At 37.5% G+C, this 27,230-nt stretch overlaps 1 protein-coding gene across 1 annotated transcript in view; it reads right to left on the bottom strand.

The window, feature by feature from the left end:
- Positions 1-27,230, bottom strand: part of NBEA (neurobeachin) — a 694,460-nt gene that overhangs the window by 109,492 nt on the left and 557,738 nt on the right. The window contains 3 exon segments of the mRNA XM_030309029.1: positions 11,537-11,652; positions 19,100-19,202; positions 19,517-19,634. Coding sequence (XP_030164889.1) covers positions 11,537-11,652; positions 19,100-19,202; positions 19,517-19,634 — 337 coding nt within the window.

Raw genomic sequence — 27,230 nt, 5'->3', positions numbered from 1 at the left:
ATAATAGAAGCTTGTGGGAGAGACTGTTAGCTGTTGATCGTCATTGATTTATCTTCTTGGGCTAGACCACATTTCTCAACCTTCCTCACAGGCAGCTGTGGGCATGGCACTCAGAGGTTCGAATCTATAGAACATGAGCAGAAGTGATTTGCCCCACTCCTAGTCTTGACCCACTACAACCCGCCGCCACGCGGGCGCCTCCCTTCTCCATTGCTTCGCTGCCGGCTGTGATGACGATATGACCGGCCTGAAGAGCAGAGCCCTCCCTGATGGTGAAGATTCCTAAAAGTGATCATGGATGAGGTCCTCCTGCCGACCTGTACATTTGCAGGTTATGTGACGGTATTCTACTCCAATGACTATATACCTAGAAATTATATTGCCAGTGTACAGAATGCTACATTGAGCTTATACCAAGGGTTCTAAGGATCACTTGAGAAGGGCTCACGGGAGTCCTCTGAAGCCAGAATGAAAAAGTTCAGAGGCAGATGTCCCACACATTAGGGATTATGTTATTTCACTTTAGGGGACAACTGCTGGACCTTTGGTTGGGTTTGCCGTTTATTTTTTCCTAGAATGACTTACGAGTTTCACTGAAGCACAGCGGGAAGGTGGAAAGTTTAGGGAAAGCACAGCACTGGCTTGCCCTCATAAACTGGTACTGAAATAACATGTGAGCAGAGGGAATTAAGAGAATCGCTATTAAAGAAACAGGGGCCAAAGAAAACTTTTGTTGGACAAGTTTTTTTTTTTTTTTTATGTAAAAATATGTCATAATCTGATCATGGGCAACTTTCTAACTTCCATTCAAATTCATACAAAAGAGTGATTTCACCAGTACTTCGTGATGGTTTACATGGATTTAATATAATTTATATCCATTTGTATGGATTTCATCCAGAATGCTTTAGTGCACACACCACATATAGCACGACGGTAACATAGATAGGCATACGTTATCTTGTTTGTCGTCAAGAATTGTCATTAAATGATACCTACTTCCTGCGGCAATTGGTAATTGTGATTGTGAAATAGAAAAAAAAAAACGAACTATAATCCAAGGGAGAACTAAATGTGCTATTGCAAGCATCAGATCAAACTAATTCATTCATTTCATACACATTTTACTGGGTGACTATTTTACCTGTGAATCTATATTTTACAACAAAAATGACATATTGTTTTAGGTGTGTGCATTGATGTCGGTACGTATTATAGAGGTAGGTGACCTCTAGACAGCACTTCCCCGGAATGAGGTGAGGGGCAGGTTCGGGCTCCCCTACCTTCCCCCACCACAGCACTCACACAGATGTAAGTTGCCCCTAATGCACGTTTACTTGTCTGCTTCCCCATTACTCTGCACACTCACGAATGTAGAGTCTAGGGTTGTGTTTCATTTTTAATCTCAAACACACTGTTTGCCAATAAATGTCTGTGAAAGGAATGAATACACATATGATAAAAATGGCATAAAATGAACCAAATTTTAAAAGGTGAACAAACAGCCAAGTGAAAAAGGAAAGTTGCAGGATGGTCTCTTGGCGGATGAGGACCATGCAAAGGCAATGCACTACATACGAGACAGAGTGACATGGTGAACCATGAGGAAAATGTCTGCGGCTAGACAGCTCGGCCAATGAATGCACCTGTTTTATGTTTGTAAGTCTACTGGGAAGAATAATACTGATGAGAATAAATAAGAATTTGGAACCTTTATTAAAGTCTTGTGCATGAACATTTTCTGCCAAACCAGTATCACTGCAAAGTACAAAGTATAAAAGTATAAAATTTTAAATGTATTATTGACAGCTCATGTATATGTTAGCCTAGGACACCTGATTACTATCCATATTTTTTCTTACACATGGAATATAGAGAGAGAGTCTAGATCGGTTAAGCAGAGCTATTTCTGGGATTCTAACTGGGCCCATGGCATATTTAAGGCTCTGTCGTTTTCTGGGTTACCATTCTACTTAAAAATCTGTCGGTTTCAATGAAAAGTAGGTCTTCCACTAAATGAGTGTATTTTCATAGAATAACGTTGCTATTATTTATGTAACATACATTTATATTATTCATAAAAATGAATTAGTTGAAAATTAGATATCGTAATTGTTTTTAAATTTTCTGATAAAGTTTTATACCATATACACTAAGGGAAAAAAAAAACCTCTCAAGATAAAATATATAAAAAGCCAATTTTTCTTGACTCAATACTTAAATGTTATCATATAAATGCAAACAGCATAAAAATAGAGACCATATTTGAAGATACCAGCGTTTTAATAAAAGTGACTTTCTAATATAGGAAATGATAGAATAGTATTTCTGGAAAAAGAACAAAGAAAGCAAGCATTATCTTTAAAATACACACACAACATTGATGGATGCCAACACTCACAGTTTATGAAATTGCTCTCTGCAACATGTTTTGTAATTCACTTTTAATGATCTTTGGAAGGTTATTTCAAAATAAATTCTTAGGAAAATTTAGCAATATTTAAATTACGAAGGCTGATAGCACCATTTAAATTCTAATAAATACAAAAAAATTTTATAAATAAGTGTACTTATACAGTTATAGTCAAACCTTTTTAAATAAAAATTTTCACATAAAAGCCTTGCAATATGGATAGTCAACATATATTTTTTATTTAAATGAAAAATGTACAATGTATTTAAAAATCACATGGATGAAAAAGAATAATTAAATGGTACTTTGGGATTCTGCATTCATGAATTAGCATGTTACTTATTTTACTAAACACCTTAGTGAAACAAACAAACAAAAAGACTTTACTAAATTAAAAAAAAAATGAAATGTTTCCAAAGTAATACCTATTAGGTTCTGGCACTTGGAGGAACCTACTTATCAACTGTTCTGTTTTTTTGTTTTTTATATTTTGGGTTTTTTTTTTTTAAGGATAATTGAAATTTAGTAAATAACCTTATGCTGTAATTGGTAGGGTTCTTTTTTTTCCAGCAGTGGTAAGTGCTGATTTTTTTTTTTTTTTACTAACTATGCTCATAAGGTTTTATCTTAGAAGATGAATATTAAATATTGCAAGCCTATGACACTAATCTACTCAAACAATAAAAGTGAAGCACAGTAAATGAGATCTCAGAAACACTGGATATGTTTCTTCATTTAAAGAAAAAAACTTTTTAATTAAACCATCCAATTTAATGTTTTTATATGGCACTTTAGTTTTGAAGGTAAAGTGATCTAGAGACAGCTGACAAAGAAATTATAACTGCAATTCCTTGGTGAAAATGTTAATGACAGCAAAATATTGTTTAATTAGATGATTGCAGCATCTGGATTAACACTCTTTAAGAGCGATGTTCCTGTGCTTGTCTGCTTCTTCACACTTTACAGACATTTTGTCATCTCTAGGTCATTAGGAAAGAATTTTTAATGATTTTTCTAGAAGCAAGCAGTTCAAGTTACATCTAATTAGATGACAATAATAAGCCCAACACATGCAGTAGCTAAATATATACATAATTAACCAGGGAGGGCTTGTACATCACAGAGTAAAAAAGTGGAAAATGCTAAACAGGAGAAAAAGGTTGGGGTTGGGGAAGTTGTGCTGAATTCATTAGCTGATCATATGAAACACAACTCGAAAACCTTTAGAAAAATCCTCAGACCTAACAGAATCATTTAGACAAAGCTATGTTAGCAATCACTCTGCTATTTTCTTAAATGCAAGAATGCCAGGGTTTAACATCTTGTTCATGGTAGTATCTAATAAGGTATAAAATGAGGCATAGGTTGTATCTTTCAGAACACAATGAACAGAAATCGGGTCAACTCCAGGAATTAAAGGTGGAAACCATATTTTATTTGAACTCCAAGCATTATTAAAATTCTTCTACATGTAAAAAAAATAAAAAAGAAAAGAAAAAATTCTTCTACATAAATCTTCCAAAACTTAATGTTCCTTGAAAACCAAACCAAACCAAACCAAACCAAACCAAACCATGTGTTTCAGAAATAGTTACATAAATTATACCAGAGTCCTGAGCTGGACTTTCATGCAGTTTTAAAAATCATGTCTTCCCAAGAACATTTAATGAAATCAAAAAAATAGAATCCGAACCTGCATTTGTAGCAGGTTCCCAATGAGACAGGCACACATGGAAAAAGAAAAAAGAAAAAAGCCACCAAAATTGTTAATGTGATATATACGGCTAGGCTTATGAGTGAGTTAATTTATATTTCCAATTTTCTATAATGAATATTTATTAAATTTATAAGGAGAACAAAATAAAGGCCATGAAAACATCTGCGAGTTTTTAGGTGTCTTTTAAAAATAGTATGTTTTCAGAATTTTTGATAAACTTTTCATGTAAAGTATCTTTACAAAACTCACCTATATATAATATAATAAAATGTGTGCTTATTTATATGCAATTATGTATATATACATGTATCACATGAGGGTCTAAAAAAATCTAATAATGCATTAATACTAAGACACTGTTGCTGTATGCTTTATACAGAATCTTATTTTTAAAAGCATCTTGAAAGGAGAAAAGCAAAATTGGCCAAGTATGACAGACCTCAAAATATGAAGAACAAGAAATGGGGCATAAATGTATTATATATGTCATGCTAAAACAATATTTTGAATTTTTTTTTTTCAACGTTTATTTATTTTTGGGACAGAGAGAGACAGAGCATGAACGGGGGAGGGGCAGAGAGAGAGGGAGACACAGAATCGGAAGCAGGCTCCAGGCTCTGAGCCATCAGCCCAGAGCCCGACGCGGGGCTCGAACTCACGGACCGCGAGATCGTGACCTGGCTGAAGTCGGCCGCTTAACCGACTGCGCCACCCAGGCGCCCCTAAAACAATATTTTGGAGAAAAAAGGTTGAGTCTGAGAGTGTAAGACAGGAACCAAAATGCTTTTCTAAAGAAAATGTAAATTTACTAAGTCACATTAGCCTGTATTTTTGAAAATGTGAAGCCAAGAAAGATTGTTTCTTCTTTCCAGATTCCCATCCTGTAACTTTTCTACTTTATTTTTCATTGTTTTAAGTTTATGTATTTATTTTGAGAGAGAGGGGCAGAGAGAGAGGGAGAGAGAGAATCCCAAGCAGGCTCTACACTGTCAGCATAAAACCTGATGCAGGGTTCGAACTCACAAACCTGTGAGATCACAACCTGAGCCGAGATCAAGAATCAGATCAAGTGTTACCCACTGAGCCACCCAAGCATTTTGTAAATCTTCTCTTTAATCCAGGAAATTTAAAGAATCCCTCATCCAGCAATTCTCGTAAATTCATATAACAGATCACACAATCCAGCAAAACACTTGCAAAGCCTAAGTATAAATCAATTCAATTTAATGGGTATTTACTTAGCAAAACTTGCTTTTTTTCTGTAGCAATCTCATAATCTCATTAGAGAGATGAAATATACACATAAAATGCTAAGGACAAATTAGCATAAATGCCAAAATATATGATATAGACAGTGCTATAGAAGATATGAGTGCTATGGAGGATTAATACAATTATCTTTAGGTATATCTTTTATTTATTTTTTTAAGTTTGTTTACTTTGAGAGAGACAGAGTGGAGGAGAGCAGAGAAAGAGAATCCCAAGCACGCTCCACGTTGTCAGCATGGAGCCTGATGAGGGCCTTGAACTCACGAACCGGGAGATCATGACCCGAGCAGAGGTCAAAAGTCAGATGCCTAACTGACTGAGTTACCCAGTAGCCCCTCTTTAAGGGGTATATCTTTTAACGAATATAGAGGTGGTGCAATGGTTCTCAAAGTGTGAGCCCTAGACCAGTGGTATCAGCATCACCTGGAAACTTGTTAGGAATGCAAATTCTTGAGCCCCACCCTCAAGCTACTGAGTCAGAAGCTCTGGGGATGGGGTCCAACGATCCTTGTTTTAGTAAGCCCTCCAGGTGATTCTGAGAACCACTGGTATCCTGGAGGATGCTGGCTTGGTGGCCATGTTGCTGGTGTTGACCGTGTGGCTGGTGGTGCTCGGCCAAGTCCCTCTCCAGGAGTCGCCAGCATCAGAAGAAAGCCCTCTCACGCAAGATCCTGTCTCCTTCCCAGGAGTCTGCATCCAGTGATAGCAGTGTGGAGGAGGTAATGAAGGCCTGGCCACCTTGCTTCAAGGCAAGACAACTCTGAACTTCTAGCTCCTGTCTCCCTTGCCTTTTCCGCACTGCCTTGGGCTTCAATTTGTCTTTCTGCTGAGTTCCACTTTCTTCACTCCCCTACGGACGTGATTGCAAAGGTACTTTCCAATAAACTTCCTGCAAGCAAGTCTCTGTCTCAAAAAGGGTTTCTCTGGATCTGAGACTTAGCTGAAAATAATACCAGGTTCTACATCAGAAGTGATAATTCCACACCCGGTTCTAGTGCTAGAATATCAGTATCCGCAAAACTCATGGCCACAAATAAACTTTCAAAGCTTATTTTGATGAAATATAAAAGAAAATGATAAAATTATTGCAAGTCTTTAATTGTTTAGGTTTTTAAGCATTCAATAGAATAAAGCTGATGACTTGAGAGGAAATTGAATGGTGCCATGAATATCTGGAAGCAAACTTGTTAAGGGAGCTGTGGAGCCGAACTACTTACATCAGAATTCTGACTCTATCACTTGTTAGCTCTGTGACTTGGGCAAGTTATCTACCTTCTCTGTACTTTATTTTCTCACTTGTGAAATGGGAATAAGAACAGAACCTAACTCTTAGGGTTACTGTTGCATTTAAATGAGTAAATACACATAAAGTACCTATAAAAATATTTGGAACATTCTAAATTGCTCAATAAATGCTAACTATTGTTTATGGTTTCTTAATTATAATATTAAAGAACTATTTCCAAAAGAAACCATAACACTAAACAAAGAAATAATAAAAATATTTAATTTTTCTGAAGCTTGATATTAAGAATAATTAAAGAGATGTTCTAAAAAAGGCATTTGTAATACTATCAGCCAACCATGTACTGGCTTTGGATTACCCAGGAAATGAAATACAATTTGTCAGTAAGAACACTAACATCCTTTCAAGAAATGATAAATCTTAAGTTTCAATCAATGGCCTTAAATAAGTATTTATTGAACAACAACTGCATTCTCAAAACCATGTGACATAACAACATGATTATTTAGTGGAACCCATGTTAGTAAAGTGATACTGACTCAATGTAACATCTTTACAGCTGCCTTTATTCTAGGATCCATAGAGAACTCTGAAAAATGTTTCAATAAGAAGAAATGAATGGATACATTTTCCTCCACAAATCAGAAACATTGGCAATTCCAATTACTTCCCTAACAAATACTCAATTTGGCTTCAGTGAAGCATCTCTATAAAACCATCACCCAAATCTTCAATGCCAGTGCTCTGTACAAAATGGCACTCCTACTTAAAACTTGAGGATGATGGCCAGGGAAGAATTAGCAGGACTGTATCCAAGGAAAGTACCTCAGGATATTTACATTCATAGCTTTTTTTTTTTCCAATTGTCGTTCCAATTCCACTTCTGTATAAAGATTCATGTTGCCTGGATAATCATCTATCTAGACAAAATCCTTTAAGAGCTAATTCAAAGTCCACCTTTTCTATGAGGCTTCCTTTGAACAGACTATCTCATCCTCATCTGCCACTTTTGTAAACTCTTAACGACTGTTAATGGCATGTAACTGCATGATTTCTTATATATTCTAAATATTTTTATATGCAAATATTGTTCTGTTAATTAGATCTTAAATGGCTAGAGCATTGGTGCTCAAACTATATATGTATCAGAACCATCTAGAAAGCTTACTGAAATGCAGATTGCTGGGCCCACTCCCCGGGCCTCAAATTCAGTAAGTCGGAGGAGTCTTCTGAGAATAGTCACCTCTCACAAGTCTCCAAGTGACACTGCCAGCCACCAAACTAGAGCACATTACAGTGATTTCTCCTTTTTGTACAATGACACTCTACATAGAGTCATGCATTTCTCCCCGCCCCCCCCCCCCGCTCTTTTTGCCATACCTGCGGCCATACCTACTGCCTCCTTAACTCTTCTAATACAACTCTTCACTCCACATCTTCTTTTCTCTTGGAATGCCCTCTGTTTACTTTCCAGTGACTTCTTATATTATACTTTTCAATTTAAGTGTTACCTATGAAAAACTTTCCCTGATCTCTTAGTTACAAGTAATGCCTTCTAGTTCTGTGACCCCAAATGGCTTTGTATGTTCTCCTGTTCTAATAATTATCACTTTTTCGTGGAATTGCTGGTGTGCGTATGTGTTTCGCCAACTACGCCATCATCTTTTCAAAGGCAGAAACCACACTCTAGTTTTCCTCTGCAGTGTCAGAACCAGAGTGTGTGTTCAGCGACTATTTACTAAAAAACTGAACACATTGGCTTCATATCTAGAGACCTGTAATACACTCCTATCAACAGCTCTCCCTAACTGTAGGCTATCTCATTTCTGATTCAGGCCATACATCGTCATCAGTTTCATTTTCCTAAAACTCTATATTGTGTCCCCTTCTACTCCAAAACCATACTGACCTCTTAAGAGTCTAAGATCAGGCTCTTTACAATCTGGCTCTTACCGATAGCTCCAATATTCTCTACTCTGAGCTAAGATACGATACCCGTGTCCACTGAACACATCACATGTCCAACCGGCAGAAATATTTGTAAAGCTCTGCTCTTTTTTTCCTCCCCAGACAAACACATATTTAAAATTCCTCCACTCTGCTTAGCTCTCAGAGCATTCATTATTTACAGCACTTATTCAGCACTTAACATCAGCTATTTAAAATGCTCTCTTATTTATGTATAGTTCATTTACCCATCCAGTTGTAAGTGCTCTGAGCTCCTAGTCCCAATTTTATACTTCATTTTATCCCGCCGTCTACAACAGACGGGCTTCAATGTTTAGATATGATCATTATAAAGGAAAGGCCCAATAAATTCTTTTTTAAAAAGCCAGTGGCCTATACATTCTTTATGTCATCAAATGAAACAGACCCCAGTGATTCAAAAGAGAGTGGAATGACACTGAGACATCCCTTAGGATCTGCATGCTCTGGCTCAGAAACCCAAAGACTGTCCCAACCAGGAAAAAAAACAGTGTCTGTATTGCTCAGGTATAGCTTACAGATGGGAACACAATGTTATCTTATTCAGACTGCAATCTTTCCAGAGCTTGACAGAGAAAGAAACTCCCAGACAGCAACAGGCATGGGGTAGGCGGTGGTTATAGGCGGTACTGTACCATATTGTGGGAAGTGTGTCTGACATCAGTGAAATGTAGTGGGAAGGGATGGAGACTAGAAGAGTCCTTTAGAACAATGAACTAGACCACATTGCATCCAGAAAGATAGCAAGAAACCCACCTTAGAATGGCAGAACAGTTTAATATAAATGCCAGCTCGACTGGAAACTGAACTGTGAGTGAGGTATATCACCCTGTCTTCCAAATAGTTAACACAGCCAAGGAAAAAAATCTTATGCCCATCCATGACATACGGTAGACAATTAGCCTTGATAGATCTCTCAAGCATAGATAACAGAGAAGCCTAGCACAGGGAATATGGAAAAACACTGCAGAAAAATGTAAAGAGACCAAACATTATCCTAAAAATCAGGTAAAGATCCATGTAGCTGAAAATGATGTACTGCATTAACAAGGAGAAAATTTTAGTAGAGTTTGAAATCCTTCATAATATGCAAAATATAGGGACTCCAAAACATAGGAGTTCTATAAGAACATAGATTCTGGGTAGCAAATCATATTGACAAAAATAAGCAGTGAACAAGAAGTAAATTGACTTTAAGTTCTTATATAGGAGTAATTAAAACTGCTGATTCATATTTGACTTCAAAAATAAGGAAAATATACTTTAGAGGGTTTTTAAAAATGTAAACATATCTCTAGGAGAATTAATAACAGGATTCCTACAGTCACTAACAAATGGAAGAAATTTTACAAGGCCAAAGAAAAACAAAAGAATACAAAATTTTTTTAAAATAGTATAAAATGAGACAATATACGACCAAACGTATCACTTGATACAACAGATGTAAACAGATTAAATATGGTTACTGAAAGAGCGAAGTCCAGGACAGGGTTACAACCTGAAATTTCATCTATGCTCTAGGACAAAGTTGGCACACCTCAGATTCTATCCTCCTCTTTGGCACTGAAGCTTCTTTCTGCTACATCATGCTAGTGAAGGTTTTTATATTTCAGATATTTAAGTTCACTCTATCTGTACATGGACACGTATAACCTGTTTCTTGTATCTTTAAGGGAGCAAATAGGTTTCTTTAAGATATAAACATCATGTTTACTGACATATATATGTGTATATACATGTATATACACATATATATTATATATACGAAAGACATCATGAATATATCATGAAGATACACGTAGAGGATGGAGATGTGTGTATACAATATACAATAAAATTTAATTTACGTAATAGACCTTTGGTTGTACCTCTAGTATCCTATTCACAAAGGCATTACATTACAATATGTATTAAATGATTAAAATGTAAAAACATTTTCAACAACTTTTTTATCCCTTTTGTTCACAAATTGTGTTCTCTTGCCTATCTAATATATATCTGCATCACCCATATTTACTATGTGTACCCCTATAGCATCCATATTCACACATATGTGATTGATTTGAGAAGAGTAATATTACACAGTTATCCTTTTTAAGCAATTATTCAGAGAACATGTCTCTAAATTCATGGTTCTGAGCCTTCATTCATAATAGAACAAGAACCAAAGGGGAGCATATGTGTTTATATAGTTACTTCAATTCATGTTATTCCAAGAAGTTTTTGCAGAGCCTGATTTATAGAGGTAAACTTTTTGTAATTCAACATGAATAAGGGCTTTTGGAACTTAATTTAGGAAAAAAGAAAGAGGCACTTAAATCTCATAAATATGTTTAACCACAGACAGCCAATGATTTAACAGGAAAACAAAGCCACTACCTTCTTTTAATTTGCAGGCACAGTACTGCTGAGGTTGATGGCAGTTACTCATCATTTAGAAATGCAATCTGATTTTATATTTTCATTTGAAGATTTTAAGAAGAAAAGATCCTGTAACCCAATCATGCCATAATCCAGGTGACATCTGTACTAGGCAGAATCCTGTTGTTATTCTCCTGTCTAGCTGCTATTGCCGAGAATGACAAAGTAGGGAAATTACATTTTCCCATTATTATTTCCAGACACTTTCTGGCAATGGTTTGTTGACTCTAATAAACCTTCAGACAAAGCTGTCAGCAAAGGAAATGGCAAAGGGGAGCAAGGAAAAGGCTCTTCAACAACAATAGCATCTAAAACCTCAGTGCCAGCTTGTACCATTTCTGATAACATCTAACGTGAGTGCTCCCACATTTATTCTAATGCTGTATTTGAATTCCAAGAAAAAAAATGCATTCCATCAAGTCATATTACCAATGCTTTTGATGAACACAAATGTATTATGAAATTAAAGAATGAGATGTCTTACCTGCTATAGTATTAAGAAACATCAAGTATTCGAAGTTGGAAATTTCCCTTCTTTGCCAACGCTGAGTCATGTTGGAAGATTTGTAAAGCTGGCGAGGGGTGGCCAGTGATATCCTCCTAGAAATTAAGCAAACCATAACAAACATAGTCTCTTTTAACTCATGCCTTTTAAAAATCAGTATTAACTAATACATTGGTTTGGTGTCAATCCACTTAAAATAATTAATGGTTTATCCTTAGGTAGATTAAAAAATACATTTTAGGGGCGCCTGAGTGGCGCAGTCGGTTAAGCGTCCGACTTCAGCCAGGTCACGATCTCGCGGTCCGTGAGTTCGAGCCCCGCGTCAGGCTCTGGGCTGATGGCTCGGAGCCTGGAGCCTGTTTCCGATTCTGTGTCTCCCTCTCTCTCTGCCCCTCCCGCGTTCATGCTCTGTCTCTCTCTGTCCCAAAAATAAATAAAAAACGTTGAAAAAAAATTAAAAAAAAATACATTTTAATTGCAGATATTAGCAATCTTTGAAAATTCTACCATAGAAAAGATACATTTAGTTATTCAGAATAAACCAATATGAAAACACCTTTTTAAAATTTTTTATTTTTTAATTTACATCCAAGTTAGTTAGCATATACTGCAACAATGATTTCAGGAGTAGATTCCTTAATGCCCCTTACCCATTTAGCCCATCCCCGCCCCCGACCCGTTCCAGGAACCCTTTGTTTGTTCTCCATATTTAAGAGGCTCTTATGTTTTTGTTCCCCTCCCTGTTTTTATATTATTTTTGCTTCCCTTCCCCTATGTTCATCTGTTTTGTCTCTTTAAGTCCTCATATGAGTGAAGTCATATGATATTTGTCTTTCTCTGACTAATTTCGCTTAGCATAATACCCTCCAGTTCCATCCACATAGTTGCAAATGGCAAGATTTCATTCTTTTTGACTGCTGGGTAATACTCCATTGTATATATACCACATCTTCTTTATCCAATGAAAACACCTTTTTGAATAATATGGCTGCATATGGGTATTTTACAAGTCAACAAGACCAAAAAAGGTGAAACTACACTCAAGTAAAAGTAGCTTGTGAACAATATAGCAAATCTACTCCATGCTAATAAGCTACGTAGGCAGGTAGTCAGGTGCCAGCTTGTAAGCATTTGATTTAAACCTCATATAATAATGGCTGCCACTGAACTTTATATATGGATACAGTTGTGTTATTGTGGCAGGCCTCCGCAAAGAGTGTGCATGGGAGTACAGCCTCTACCTACGCTGTACGTATCCCTCTAACGATGTAAAAAAACAAGCCGGGAACTTTGAAAACATATGAATTCAGAAGAAGGGACACAGGAATAGCTCAAGGGAGTAAAATTGGGACGATCTGTGTAAATTATGAACTTTCTGAGGTTCATTGTGTTTATGTAAAAAGGAATGAAAGTGACCTGTATTTGTAAAAGTCTGCTAAAGCCACTGAGTTTCTAAAATGATCACTAACCTAAGACAAAGGTTCCTAAATGTTTTCAATTCACGCTACCCTTGGTATGTCAAGGACTTTTTCATGTTGTCCCTGGGCCAAGAGAAATACCTAACAGTCATGTTTATTAGATGGTTAGATCCAAATAATAAATACATAAGTCTTAACAACTAAGTAGCTGTTGGAAAATATGATACTCATAAATTGAAATAAAAATAGTATTTTTACTTCATTCTTAAATAACTACAATTACTTAGTAACGGGATGTGTGCACCGTGGGCTTTGCACAGCTTCTTAAGCCTTGTTGTTATATCTGACACCACTCCTTACACCTCCTGTTCCATACTGAGTTTCATGCAGCTCCTTTTTTTAAATTTTTATCATAGCAACTCCCAAAAACTGGTTCTACAAAGCTAAGATGTCATGAAAAAGAACACAGTGCTATCTAATGTTGAAATGTAGAACTAACTTGAGCTAAGAGTTTGTGCGGTATCTGACAGATGGTGCTGTTTTTCCTTAAAAAGCATGAAATGCCCTGCAGAAGCCTGTGAGTTCACTGTGACATCCCAGGTTCCCTGCTGCTCAGTTTGGGAACTGTGGACTTAAGACTATTTTTGTTTCATGGATTATTGTCAAATATTTCTATGTGCACGGAATCTTAATAGGCACTGTCTTGTACATAGTAGGAGCTAAAATACATATTAGTTGAGGAAAAGGAGGGGGGGAAGGATGGAAAGGAACTTGTTATCTCAAACTCAAATCCGAATTATGAATTCTAAGAATAATTAGGTGTAACTCAATGTTTAAAATATTAACTTTTTAAAAAACTTTGCTAGTAATGTATATTTGACTCACTCCAAATGAACCATATGAGTCTAATGATTCACTTCATTGCAATGGTAAATGGTATATGTATTTCATACATCAATTCTGTAATTCGGTACATTTTTCAATTAACTTATAATATGATTTTTACAGTGCTTCCAGATTTTGATCCATACTGATATCAATATTTAAAATTTCTCCAGCTTTACTTCTACTCACACAACTATTTTATGTAGTAAACTTTATCCCTGATCCTGACTTTGTCATGGCAACAGGCTAACATAGGCTCTGAATCATCAAAGAATTAATAAACTTTGCTTAGTCCAATTTGCATTGTGCTATTATAATCACATGTTTGGTCCAATTTGCACAGTATTACTATTGTAATCACATTCTTGCTATTCTAAAATTCTTACCTGCAGCACGCTCAGAGAAGTCTGCTAAAATTTTACAATATATATCATAAAATGTTGAATGCCTTTGTTGACATTTTGAACCCAAACAATTTAAGAAGAAAATTGCTGATCTGGAAATAATTCTGACCATCAAAAATATCCCCAAACCAAAAATCACACAAATCCTGCTAAGTACCAATAATGGGAATCATGGGAGAAAGTTATCATGTCATTCTTAGAGAAAGTAATAGAAAAATGTGGGCATGGGAAAGGAATTGAGAAAAGCCACTTATCAGCAGGTCTAGGAAAACGACCAGCTTTTCCTGTTTACTGCTTCACTTTTTCCACCATAAACTCATTGAGAGCAGGAACCTTGTTTTACTTATTGTTATATGATTTGCTTTTAGCAATACTTAGTATATAGTGGGGTCTCAATAAGTCCATACTAAATGACTTGAATTATTGGCCACCCTCTAAGAAAAAATGGCTAAAAAGATATGTGATGCCAAAAAATTAAATAATTCAATCATATGAAGAAGAAGAATGGGAAACAGTAAATCAATAGGTCTGTTCAAAACATCTACAACAAATTTAGATATTAAATGAGGATGGCTGGTATGTATTTGGGCTATAGTACGATGCTTTTAAAATATATATTTTTTAATGTTTTATTTATTTTTGAGACAGAGAGAGACAGAGCATGAGTAGGGGAGGGACAGAGAGAGGGACGCACAGAATCCAAAGCAGGCTCCAGGCTCTGAGCTGCCAGCACAGAGCCTGACGTGGGGCTCAAATTCACATACTGTGAGATCATGACCTGAGTCAAAGTCGGACGCTTAACCGACTGAGCCACCCAGGCGCCCCATACATTACGATGCTTTTAGAATCAGGGGATAAGATGAAGACAAACTGCCCTCTGAGATAAAAGCTACTAAGTACCACAATACATGGCAACCATTTAAAATCACAAACCTTATGGATACAACCAGATGTATCTTTGGTAAGTAAATAATCTAATTAAATCCAAAGTTAATTGATTGTGCTATCTGAATAGAAAAATGCATTGACCAAACAATGGTAATCAGTATGGAATCCAGAATATGGGCAAGTTTTTGCTGGTATTTTTCAATCATTATGCAGGGGTGATGGTACTGTTCTTATGAGCAATGTGGGAAACCTTGACAGATGTCACAGGATAGAAATGAAGGGTGTGAGCTATGAACTTGGGCAAGATAAGTAACTTATCTAAATCAAAATTTTCCTAGCTGTACAATGGGATGATAATCCCAATGTTTTAGGAATGTGGTTGTTTTAAGAATTAAGGGCAAAGAGGGTGCCTGGTAGGCTTACTTGGTTAAGCCTCTGAATTTCAGTTTTGGCTCAGGTCATGATCCCACAGTTCATGGGATCAAGCCCTGCATCAGGCTCTGCACTGTGGCACAGAGCCTGCTTCCGATTCTCTCCCTCTCTCTGCCCCTCTACTACTCGTACCTTCTCTTTCTCTCAAAATAAATAAAAAAAACGTTAAAAAATAGAATTAAGGACAGAGAGCTCCCTTTTGGCACATGAAGACATAGCGAGATGGCCATCTATGAACCAGGAGATGGGTTGTAGTCAGATACCAAATTTGTTAGCATCGTGATCTTAAGACTTCTAGCCTCACAGAATTTCAAGAATTTGTTGTTTATAAGCTAGAAGAAGAAGAAGAAGAAGAAGAAGAAGAAGAAGAAGAAGAAGGCGGCATATAATGTTTATAAACTAAAACACAAAGTATGGTCCCTGCCACATGGGATGTTCTCAGTAAATGAAAACTCAGTAAATGGATATTAATTAATTAAAGAGGCATTCATTAAGCTATGCTAGCTTAAAGGATATATTCCTTTCATTCTAAAAGGACAAAGCAACAATCTGATTTGTAATGTTATCTCTTTGGTGGGCTTGTCCAACAAGTGGCTTATGTGATATGTGAAGGCCATTATTCTAGCAGTATACCTGCCTTTGAATTTGATAAAAATTGTTTTCAATGTTTTTATTATTTTTATTTTTGAGAGAGAGAGAGAGAGAGAGAGAAAGAGAGAGAGAGAGAGAGGCAGAGAGAGAGGGAGACACAGAATCTAAAGCAGGCTCCAGGCTCTGAGCTGTCAGCACAGTGCCTGACTCAGGGCTTGAACCCATGCACCGTGAGATCATGATCTAAGCCGAAGTTGGACGCTTAACTGACTGAGCCACCGAGGCACCCCGATAAAATTTTGCTTATAAATCTTGTAGGTTTAGTTTAGAGTAAGTTTCCTAGAGTTTGATAAACTCTGCTTAAACCGGTAAGACCCAATGTCAAGAAAACAAAGCAGAGAATGAAGCCCTTCGTGGTTCTGTCAAAATACTGTCATCTGGAAGGCTTCCACTTGTAGAAGCCACACATCATCCCTTCTCTTTGACAATTTTGTAAATATAACAGGACCTTCACACACATGTGTTTATGGGTGTAGGTGCACCTATCTGTTTACCTACCCTCCTACCCACCTCCCTACTTATCTATGTGCGAACATGTTTCATATACATGTATAGTGTGTATGTGTGTTTACAGTTTACAAAATGCCTTCACTTTATGATCTCAAGACTTTCATAAAACATCTCTTTTCAAAGATAGTGTCTCCATTTTATAGCAGATGAGAGTGTCACTCCTCTCGCCTAGTGTTATTCATTCTTTCAACTAAGTTCCCACTCAGTGTATCAGGCTCTGTGACTGTTACCCCACCAGGAAGGGGCAGGTCCAAGCCCAGATTCAGTGTTCCTCTCACCCCTATCTGCTGCTCCCAAGGCTATATCTCATAGGAAATACATAAAACTGGACTTCTGGAATATTGTTAGGAAACTAAGAATGCATTGAGCCGTTGGCAGGGGCAAGCCAAAGGACCAGAAAAAAGGGTTTTAAGGTAGAATGGCTGTCTGAAGCAACAGCAAAACCAAAACTATTAAGCATCTATTTTGTTTCCAGTTTTGCCATCAAGAAGGATGATCTTCCAGAAGTCAAAGGGAGACCAACTGTGGTTAAAGGGGAAATAATACTCATACTGGGTAAGGGAGAGAGTAAAGAACTTCCGGTTGTTTTAAATGAATCCAGGTCGAGGCAAGTCCAAGAGTACTGAAGGAAATTACACACATCATTGAGAAACCTGTATGGGTAATCTCTGAAGAATCATGATCATTGAGAAAGATGTCAGGAGGCAGAAGATCATTTTCAAAAAGGAAAAAGACCTATTTGTCAGTTCTTAATGTCAATTCCTGGAAAAATCCTTGAATTGACGATTAAACGAACAGTTTGTAAGCACTTGGGAAAGGAAGCAGTGATTACATGAGTCAGCTTCGATTCAGTAAGAACAAGTCTTGCAAAACTAACCTCATTTTCTTTTTTTCGATAGATTAAATGCATTTTTCCTCTGACCTGTATTCTACATAAGTATTTCTTCATCATCCACTAATGTCTTAATTTAATCTTGTCATTCTCCTAGCAAATATCCTGAGCTTGTACATACATGTCAGTGAATTGGTTTTACACTGTGAGCTTAATACGAGAACGGATGCTTTGTAAATCAAGGTAATTCTAGTTGAGTAGCACCTAAAAAGCATCTCAGCAATTAGGCTCTGTGCTAGGTGCTATAGATTAAAAGATACAGAAGACACAGTCCCTGTCTTTTAAATGTCTGTAGCCTATTTAAGGGAAGATACACAAAGATTAGTTTTCCTGTCCATCCACGCTGGGCTCTGCAATAATTCTCATGGACAGAGTGACTGGTGTGGAAGACATTGTTGTTCGTCTGTCCCAAGTCAGTATCTTTCTTTCTGGCCAACAGGGACCTGTTTTGTTCAAGCAGGAGGTGGCGAGGACTTCAGAGGTACAGTTTACCCTGAGTTTTACCCAGAGGGCGATTGGCCTAAGCCAGTTAACTCACTTCGCTTTGGCAGTGATTGTTCAAAGGACAGGAAGGTGAGCCCATTCAGGCCAAAGGGACCTAAGATAAAGATTGCAGGAGGCTTCTGATAAATATATTCTTTCCTAAAACCTAGAGGCTCGAGGAGAAATCCTTTGTGTCTTTTCCCCATTTTAATGCAACTGTGTGAAGCTGTGCTATCTGGAACACTAGTGGGTATTTTGTGACCAGGAGGCCGACTGAGGGTCTTGACATCACTGAACGTCTGAGACAGTACTGGAAACTCCTTAGCTCCAGACTTTTGATAAAGTAAGGCTCAAACAGCGAAACACTCTAGTGTTTAAGCCACTTTTAGATAGGTATTCAGTTACATGGAGCTAAAAACTGACTGATATTAGTGATACACATAATTACTATGTTTTCTCTTAGACCAGTATCTTTTGATAAAATAAGATTTCAAAATTATGTTTTAAAATACCAAGATGAAACATTTAGGAAATGGTTAAAACCACACCATCATTCATAACTATTAACCTCAACAAATTCTAAGAGTTTTATTACTTTCATGAAGAAGCATCTATGTGCAGCATTTTTACAAACAGTTTATATGCGATCATGCAACAATTAATCACAAATATCATGAGGCTCTGGTATGTTTTTTGTAAGATCTTCAGCAAAAATGTCCTAATGATGTGCGAGCTATGATATACAATCAACTTTTTTACTTCCTCATTTATATAGGTGTCAAATAAAACTTATACATTAACTATTCTCATTCTTAAAATAGATGTTTCACAGCCTCTTTGCCTACAAATGACTTGCAGAGAAAGAAAATGCCTTGGTTCTCAAAATAATTATAATGGTATAACCTTATTTATATTTCTGTCATACTAGGATTAAAATATGTTAACGAACCATACATAATGCGTGATATGATATAATTACCTGGCTTGTGGCAAACCATAGCTGGTCCCTACGCCAACCCGAGGTAAGCTATAGACAACTTTTTTTACTGTTGCTTGATCGGGGAAATTGAACATAACCGAGGCTGTGGGAAAAAGAAAAAAACACGAGTTAGAAAACCACAGGAGAACTAACCATCAATTTTAGAAATCATTTTCAAGTGTCTCTCATGATTTATTTGTCAAGGTAATGTATCTTCATGGAAAATCAGCTTTCTGTACAGCATTATCCAGGAAAAATCTAGGATTAACATTTTCAAACAAACGGATTTTTCTTCTTATTTTAGTGAGGGCGTATCAAAGAGAGAAATACAGCAGGGAAAAATGAAAACTGTATCATTCTATGTAAATAAATAACATCCAAATATGAGCACATTTCATAATATTTAAGGGGCCTTACTTCGGTTTGCCATAAATACTTCCAAAGCAGTGTTTTGTAGAAGATAACGTCTTGAAAAGACAGCTCGTATCTCGCTGAACATCCATTTTCCGTGAAGTCCTTCAGTGTATGCAAGAACCTAAAATAAATAGTTGAAAGGGAAGTGTCAATCAGTGAAATGTGTGTCTAAGACTTAGTCTGACAATATCTTAGACAGTGCTGTATAAAAGTCAGTAAATTAGGGATTATCTTCCTGGATTCATGATATATCACAACACTGCCAATCATCCGATTCTGTATACAGCATTTGCAAAATTTCTACCTGCCTGCATTTTCTTGGTTGGCTCATGAAGAAATGAACAGCAGAAAAATTATATATTCAAAGTGACCCTGTGACTTAAAACAGATACACATTATAGTTTTTGGTCTTGTATATAATTAGTTGGGCAAGGTAACTTGACATATTCTGTTGGTTCTTTTCCAATATTCCTTTTCTTCCTTCTTCCTTGCTTAGTGGAAGCCCAGTTAGCAGCAGTGTCTATGTGGTCAACACCAGGCAATGGGTCATGACTGGTTAAGGTAGGGGTAGCAAGCATTTTTGGTACAAGGACAAACGGCAAATATTTTTAGACTTTAAAGGCCATATGGCCCCTATCACAACTACTCAGCTTTGCCATCATAGAGTGAAACAAGTCATAGACAATGTATAAATGAATGCGTGTGGCTGTGTTCCAATTAATAACAACAGAGGTGGCCTGAATTTGGTCCTGGGGCCAATCTGGCTGACCCATGGTCTAAGCCAATCATGGCAAAGTTATTCCTTGCTTTCGCAAATTCCACTGAAACTAGGGGTGAGGACATTTGACCCAGAGCTGGCTAACGAGAACAAAACCAAAGTCAGTTGGGGATGTTTCAGAAAAGATGACAGAATGAGTGATATGTAGCTGGCACACTTTTTTTTTCCTTCTTTCTTGAATAGAGATGTAATGGCAGGAACTGTAGCAGCAATTGTATAACCAGGAGAGCAAGGCCAAGGAAATTGAAGCAAGTTGGCCCTAATACTGAGTTAGTGAAACAGTGTCAGCAACCACCACACCTGCACTTCTTGTTACATGACACAGATCAGTCCATATTTGATAAAGCCACTACAGGCAAATCTGAAACAAATGCATTCCCTCCTGATACACCATTGCAAGTTAACGATACAAAATACATTTCTCTTTGCACTAGTACACTCTGTACAACCTACCACATTTAAATTTGCTCTGGTGAAACCAAAACTAGTTGAATTCTACATGCATGATACTCCTTAAGCTTTAAAAACAAGTTATGAATTCCCCTTTTACATTTCCTTTCTCTGGGAAAAGATATATAATATATGATACTTTGGTCTTTTAGTTTGTGAAAATTCCATTTTTTTCTAACTCCTTAATTCAGTTTTGTCTTTCCCTGGATGCTAGAAAGTTCTTGGAAGCAGTCAGACATCTATTTAAATCCTGAAACATTTTGGAGCCAGTCAGACTCCTGTTCAAATCTTGGCTCTGTTATATAGCAGTTAGAGGACCTTGGAAAAATTATTTAACTCCATCTGATTTTCATCATCTGAAAAACAGTGATAATAATACTATTACTGGCTAGTTTAAGCAGCGACAATGAACCTTAAGTACATGGCCTGAGCTATTATCTAAGTTCTGTTTATAAGTTTCTATGTCCTTACTGTCGAGCATAAAGTGACATCTGTGTTTGGGTTTCTAAATGTAAAACTATACATTTCATAAAAGGGTCATAGTGACTTGCCACAATTCATACTAATACATTCTCAGCTGGGTGCAATGTTCCCCAGATTCAAATTTCATAGACCAGTATAATTTTTTTTTAATGGGGAGAGTACTGATACAAGATTGATAACTTTTTTGTCGGATAGGAAAAATTTCAGGACAAGTAAAACAGCCAAAACAACAAAAACTATCTTCCACATGACTATCAGTTCACTAAAAACTGAAACTATTAAGGCTGTTTGAAAACCCAAAGCAGTACAATGCGTATAATCTCATAAAAAAGGAGAGACCTTGTCAGGAAGGCTGTGTTGCGCCCCTATATGAAAACCGTTACGCCGTGAGGATGGAGACAGACGCACTCACACACATACACACTCTTATTTTTACTTATTTCTCTCTTTGGGCATGATGCAATGAATATTTGGCCAAGTGCTCCTTTCCATTATTTCGCTTATAGCAGGCAGGCCATTCACAAACACACAAGAGTTAGTCGAACTTCTGGAGTGCTCCCTGTGAGACTGTCTCCCCAGCTTTGCCGGCCGTCACTTGATGGTCCTCCAGCTCCAAATTCAGCCTTAGTTGCTTGTTCTGCAAAAATGAACCTGTGCCCTTTATTTTTGCTCTGTTAGCTGCCACGACGTGAAGCTTTGTCAGGAAAGCACACTGAAGAGAACCCGCAGGCGGGAGGAAGGGGTTTTCCTTGCCGGGGCTGGTGGGCTCGCTCACTCAGCAGCTTCCCGAAGAACTGGGGTTTCTCCACTGCCAGGCTTCTGCAGGGTGTGATGGCCACCAGGACCCAGTGACAGGCAGGTTTTTTTTTTCAGTACCTCCCCCTGCCCCAGGCAGTTTTGCAGCAGACTTGCCTCTGGCGGGAACCTCTCCCCTCAACAGTTTCACCAGCTCCCTAGAGGGTGGATTTCTGAAAAGTTCTAGAGGACAGAGCTCCAGCACGTACCCCGCCAGAGCACCAGAGTGACTTCTCCACCCCCCAAGGAGCTACAGCCATGCCCTCCCCAGTGAGCCCAGGGGGGCCTCTAAGAGTAGGGGCCGCTCATTTCCGATGCTATCCTTACATTCTTTAGAGCTCTTTTTATTTCTTATTGATCATTCCCTGTTACTCTGATCTCCTGTGATAGTTTAGATTATAATTATTCACATTACACTTTCCCTGTTTAAGTTGCTATGTGGTTTTTCTCTCCTGCTGGATCCAGACTGATAGACAAACTCAATCAGTTCTCCCACCACCACTACTGTCTTTGCTCCAGGCTGGGACTGTAACAGTCCTCAGGGACCCTCAGGAGAAAGAAAAAAGGACAGAGACAATCAGAGGAACTCAGTAAAGCCTGGAGGCGAGCAGTAAAAGGAGAGAGACTAAAACTAAAAGTTATTTTGCTAGTAGCTAGAAAACAGCTCAAGAAGCAAATTCCAAAAGACAGATCCAAAGGTCCGAAGCTATTCTGAGGAAGGACAATATCATCTGGATAACTGTATGGCCCTTACCAAAGGGGCTGTGTGTATGTATGTGTGTGTGTGTGTGTGTGTGTGTGTGTATGTATATATATGTGTATATGTGTATATATGTACATATACATATACATATACACGTACATATACATGTATACATGTACATATACATATACATATATACACATATATATTATAAATTATATATATATTTATGTAAATATAACTATTTACAACTTTATTAAAAAAACCTTATTTATTAAAAAAACCTTCCTAATTACTTTACAGTAACCTATGTTATATTTAAGCTTTTGAAATCCTTAAAGATGGGCTGATGAAAGATAATGCTCTGAACTGGTCATAATTCCCTGCCAACAAAATCCAATAGAGCCTAGAGGAGTCTCCTTCTCCTTCTCCTTCTTCTTCATTTTTAAATAGCAAACCAGTTCCTGCTTTCCCTTCTCATTTCCTTGAAGACTGTATATGGAATGAAAGTCTCTTAAAATATTTTATTTAAAAATTTTCTATATCCCCTCTTGTGAGGTGCCTTTCCTGGCATCCAATGTTGAATCACCACATACTAACCTCCACTGTCTCTTCTATTAGAGCACTTTATTTTAATTCTGTGCACGGCACTTACTTAACTTTCTTCTTTATTTGTTTCTTCCTCTGTCCTCCCCCTATAACATGAAAGTTCCATGAGAACAGGACCCTGTCTTATTTACTGCTCAGTACACAGTGCCTCAAACAGTGCCTGGTGCACACACATTCGTCCACTCAATAAATCACTAAGAGAAATGGACAGAGATAACACACACGGGGAAAGCTACAGAGAAATCTTACAAAGTGTGTGCATTTCGGACTCCTTGGCTGAACTGCATAAAGCTTTCTAGTTTGGCCTTCAGACTTCTCATGTTTACTATTTCAATGGTTGAGCCTAGCAGACATCTCTCCTGACTTTAGTTTGAGTCAAGATCAGAAAAAAACCAGACAGTTTTTTTTCTGGCTTCTCTTCTGTGGCAGTCTAATTTTCACCCTGGGGAACCTCTGGACTCAGCTACACCTCATCCTGAAAGGCCATGCCCCCCACAGAAAGGAGTCCTTCACTCTAGAGGGGCTAGGCAAGGTCTTCAGGCTACAGTATTTTGACTTTTAAACCTAACACCTCCCACTTAAACAAAATGCGTACTGAGGTGTGTCACAGAATATCACCTGGCACCCTTCTTGAGCATCAGTTTTATTTCTGGTAAGTAACTGAAAATGTTTTGTAATGAAGTTAATACAGACAGGATGGAAAACAAAATGTAAAACATGGTGATCCGTTGCTGTAACACTAGCACTCAGGTAAGTTTTGTGGTTGCCACAGGCGTCCTTAGACTGTAGCACAACCTTCCTTACTCTCCTCTGCTCATGGGCAACGAGAAAGCCCCCAAAATTGGCAGAGGGGACCCTAGTGAGATTTTCCGACACTTGCCTGGCAGTACGTGGAGGCTGTGATGGAAGGCTGTGAGACCAGTTAGGATAGAACTTTGGGCAAGTGATGAGGAGTGTAACGAATCTGTATGTATTTCAGAAATGTAAAATATTATCATTTAGAGTTGATTAAATGTTGAGTTCATGTCATTTTTCTATTAAAAACCTGGGCCTCAAGCCCAGGTCTGACATATGACTTGATGCTATAAGACTGACTATATTTTATTTATACCTTTACTAGTTACATAATGTTCTATGAGTTTCAGGACATTCCATAGGAACCCTTTACGCTCATTTTTCATTACAATCCAAGGTATTTTTCTATACCACTATGTACTTTTATCTATGTTTGAGGTTTGTGGCTTTTTTTTTTCTTTCTTTTGTCAACCTTCCTACATTATCTGGTTTGTCCCTGCCTGCTTCTCCAAATTATTTAATATACTAGGGAATCTAATCAAGCACCCCAATTCAGTTTTGTTTTCTGAAAATTGAATACACGTAACTTTTATGATATCACGTAGGTCATAAACAAGAATATTAAAGCATCTCGGATCCCAAATCTTGGGGAACTTTGTGATTTTCAGTGACCACTGAACTAGTTTGAGCCAACTGCTTAGTACCCAAAGGAAGTGAAGGGAGAAAGACTCCACACTGGCCTCATTCCCTGAGGTCTGCCCCCCTCACTTATGAGCTGGAACACTCAGGAAGCAATATAACACAAATGTAATAGAGACCCCTTGTAAACCACCTCACCCAGATGTGTGCTTAACACAGATTATTTGATGATCCTGTTGAAGAAAACTAGGGTTCGTGTGCACTCATGTGAATCAGACACGTATATGTTGTCAGAAACATGTCTAGGGCTGTCAAATCAGTTTCATCATCTTTTTTCCTTTTTAAGGCAGCGAATATTGTGCAACCTAAAAAGTACTTGTTTAGTGATACCTTTGCTGATCTCGACATCACCTAACACCTATGTTAGAACAAGTATTACAAACACTTTTTTCTTTGAATGTGAAAAATCTGAATTTTGCTGCAGGTTACAGTTTCTGTTAAGAATTGATGAAAATGTTGCAGAAGGCTGGGTGGACATGCCCTTTTCGGTGTTCGTGAGGTTGTCATATCTAACCGACTTGTCCTTGTAGCCTGAACAGTTTAATTAAAGGGGTCTAACACAACGTAAAGTTGCAAGTCCTCATTACTTTAATAATTCCGCATAAGCGTTCAATGATGTGGGATATAACCAGTGTATTCAAGATGGAATAGTTCAAAAGTAGTTTCAGGTTTATATTTATACATGATGGTGCGTGTTCTTTTCCATTTCCAGATGAATGGAGAGAATTCTAACGCCTAGAAGCAAAGCCAAACCACAAGACAGAGGAAGCTTGGGTTTTAAAATGACCCTGTGCAAGTGCATCTCTGACTGATAATTGCTGTTGTGGTACACTGGGGTGAGGATGCAGGGAGTGGCAAAGACAGCTGGACGGTTGCCACTCTCTCCTCCCTGTTCCCACCACAATGTCTTCTTGGTGACGCTATTTCCTCACTGAAGGCATGGAGAAGTATAAGATATAGTAAATAATTAGATGTGCATGGAAGGACTGAAACAGAAACACAATGGAACAGCATCTTCTAAATGGGCAATGCAATAACTTTCTGAGAGATAAGTTAGGTACACATGATGTAACAGAATAAGTGTCCAGATCCTCAACTTCTTTTTTCTTTTCAATTTTTTTAAACGTTTATTTATTTTTGAGACAGAGAGAGACAGAGCATGAACAGGGGAGGGGCAGAGAGAGAGGGAGACACAGAATCGGAAGCAGGCTCCAGGCTCTGAGCCATCAGCCCAGAGCCCGACGCGGGGCTTGAACTCACGGACCGCAAGATCGTGACCTGATCTGAAGTCGGACGCTTAACCGACTAAGCCACCCAGGAGCCCCGATCCTCAACTTCTTAAAGTCTATCTGGCCAAGACCAAACCTGTGGGGGAAGTACAGCTTCCCTTTCTCGTGTCTTTCTCATTGCCCTTTCTATTAAAAAAAAAAATATAGTTGGGGATGGGGACTCTTTATGGTGTATTGCCTGGAGTAATAAGATCTGTTGAGGGGGTAGGAGCCTCAAATAAGGGATAATTCAAAACATTAATGGGGATGTTGAAAAGTGTATGCCTACAATGACTAGATTTAAAAAAAATCCTTTTGCAACTCAGATGGTTTCTCAATTTTTTACATGCAAAGATTGAAGTTGGATCTAATTGAGTTGATAATGGAGAGATCATTTAAAATAATTTTTGATTATAGATCACTGAGTGATTTTTAGCGTACAACTTAGAAATGGCACAAAAGCTTATAACATTGCTAGAGTAAAACTTCAACATATCCTGCTGATTTATGTGAACAAGGTTTTTCAACACATCTACAAAAAAGAAAGGTAGGAGTAGCTGTAATATTGATACTTGTACTGTTTTAGCAATATTCATATGTGGATATATTAACCATTCATCTCAGTAAGAGATGAATTTCCAATAGCATTTTAATTTTTTTGCTATTTTCCAAAGTTTACATTATATTTCTATTCTTATATGATTGTAAGCTGATGTTATTTTTAATAATAATTTATTCCAGAATAAAAGTTTTAAATACTTAAAATTTCATAGTTTTAGGAATGAAAAAAAATTAAAACTTTAATTTATAAGTGTATATGTTTTTTACAGATTAGTATAATATAGTGATCAATGAAAGACTTTCAAGAATAAGATATTTTATGGAGTGCCTGGGTGACTCATTTGTTGAGCATCCTACTTCGGCTCAGGTCATGATCCCACAGTTCATAGGTTTGTGTCCCACGTCGGGCTCTGTGCTGACAGCTCAGAGCCTGGAGCCTGCTTTGGATTCTGTGTCTCCCTCTCTCTCTGCCCCTCCCCCACTCACGCTCTGTCTCTCTCTGTCTCTCAAAAAATGAATAAACATAAAAAAAAAAGAATAAGATATTTTAGATTAGGTAAATTTTGGGGAGGGAAT

The sequence above is a fragment of the Lynx canadensis genome, chromosome A1 (genome assembly GCF_007474595.2).
Source record: "Lynx canadensis isolate LIC74 chromosome A1, mLynCan4.pri.v2, whole genome shotgun sequence".
NCBI lineage: Eukaryota > Metazoa > Chordata > Mammalia > Carnivora > Felidae > Lynx > Lynx canadensis.
Note: the sequence above shows the minus strand (reverse complement) of the source record. Positions and strands in the feature narration are given on the sequence as shown.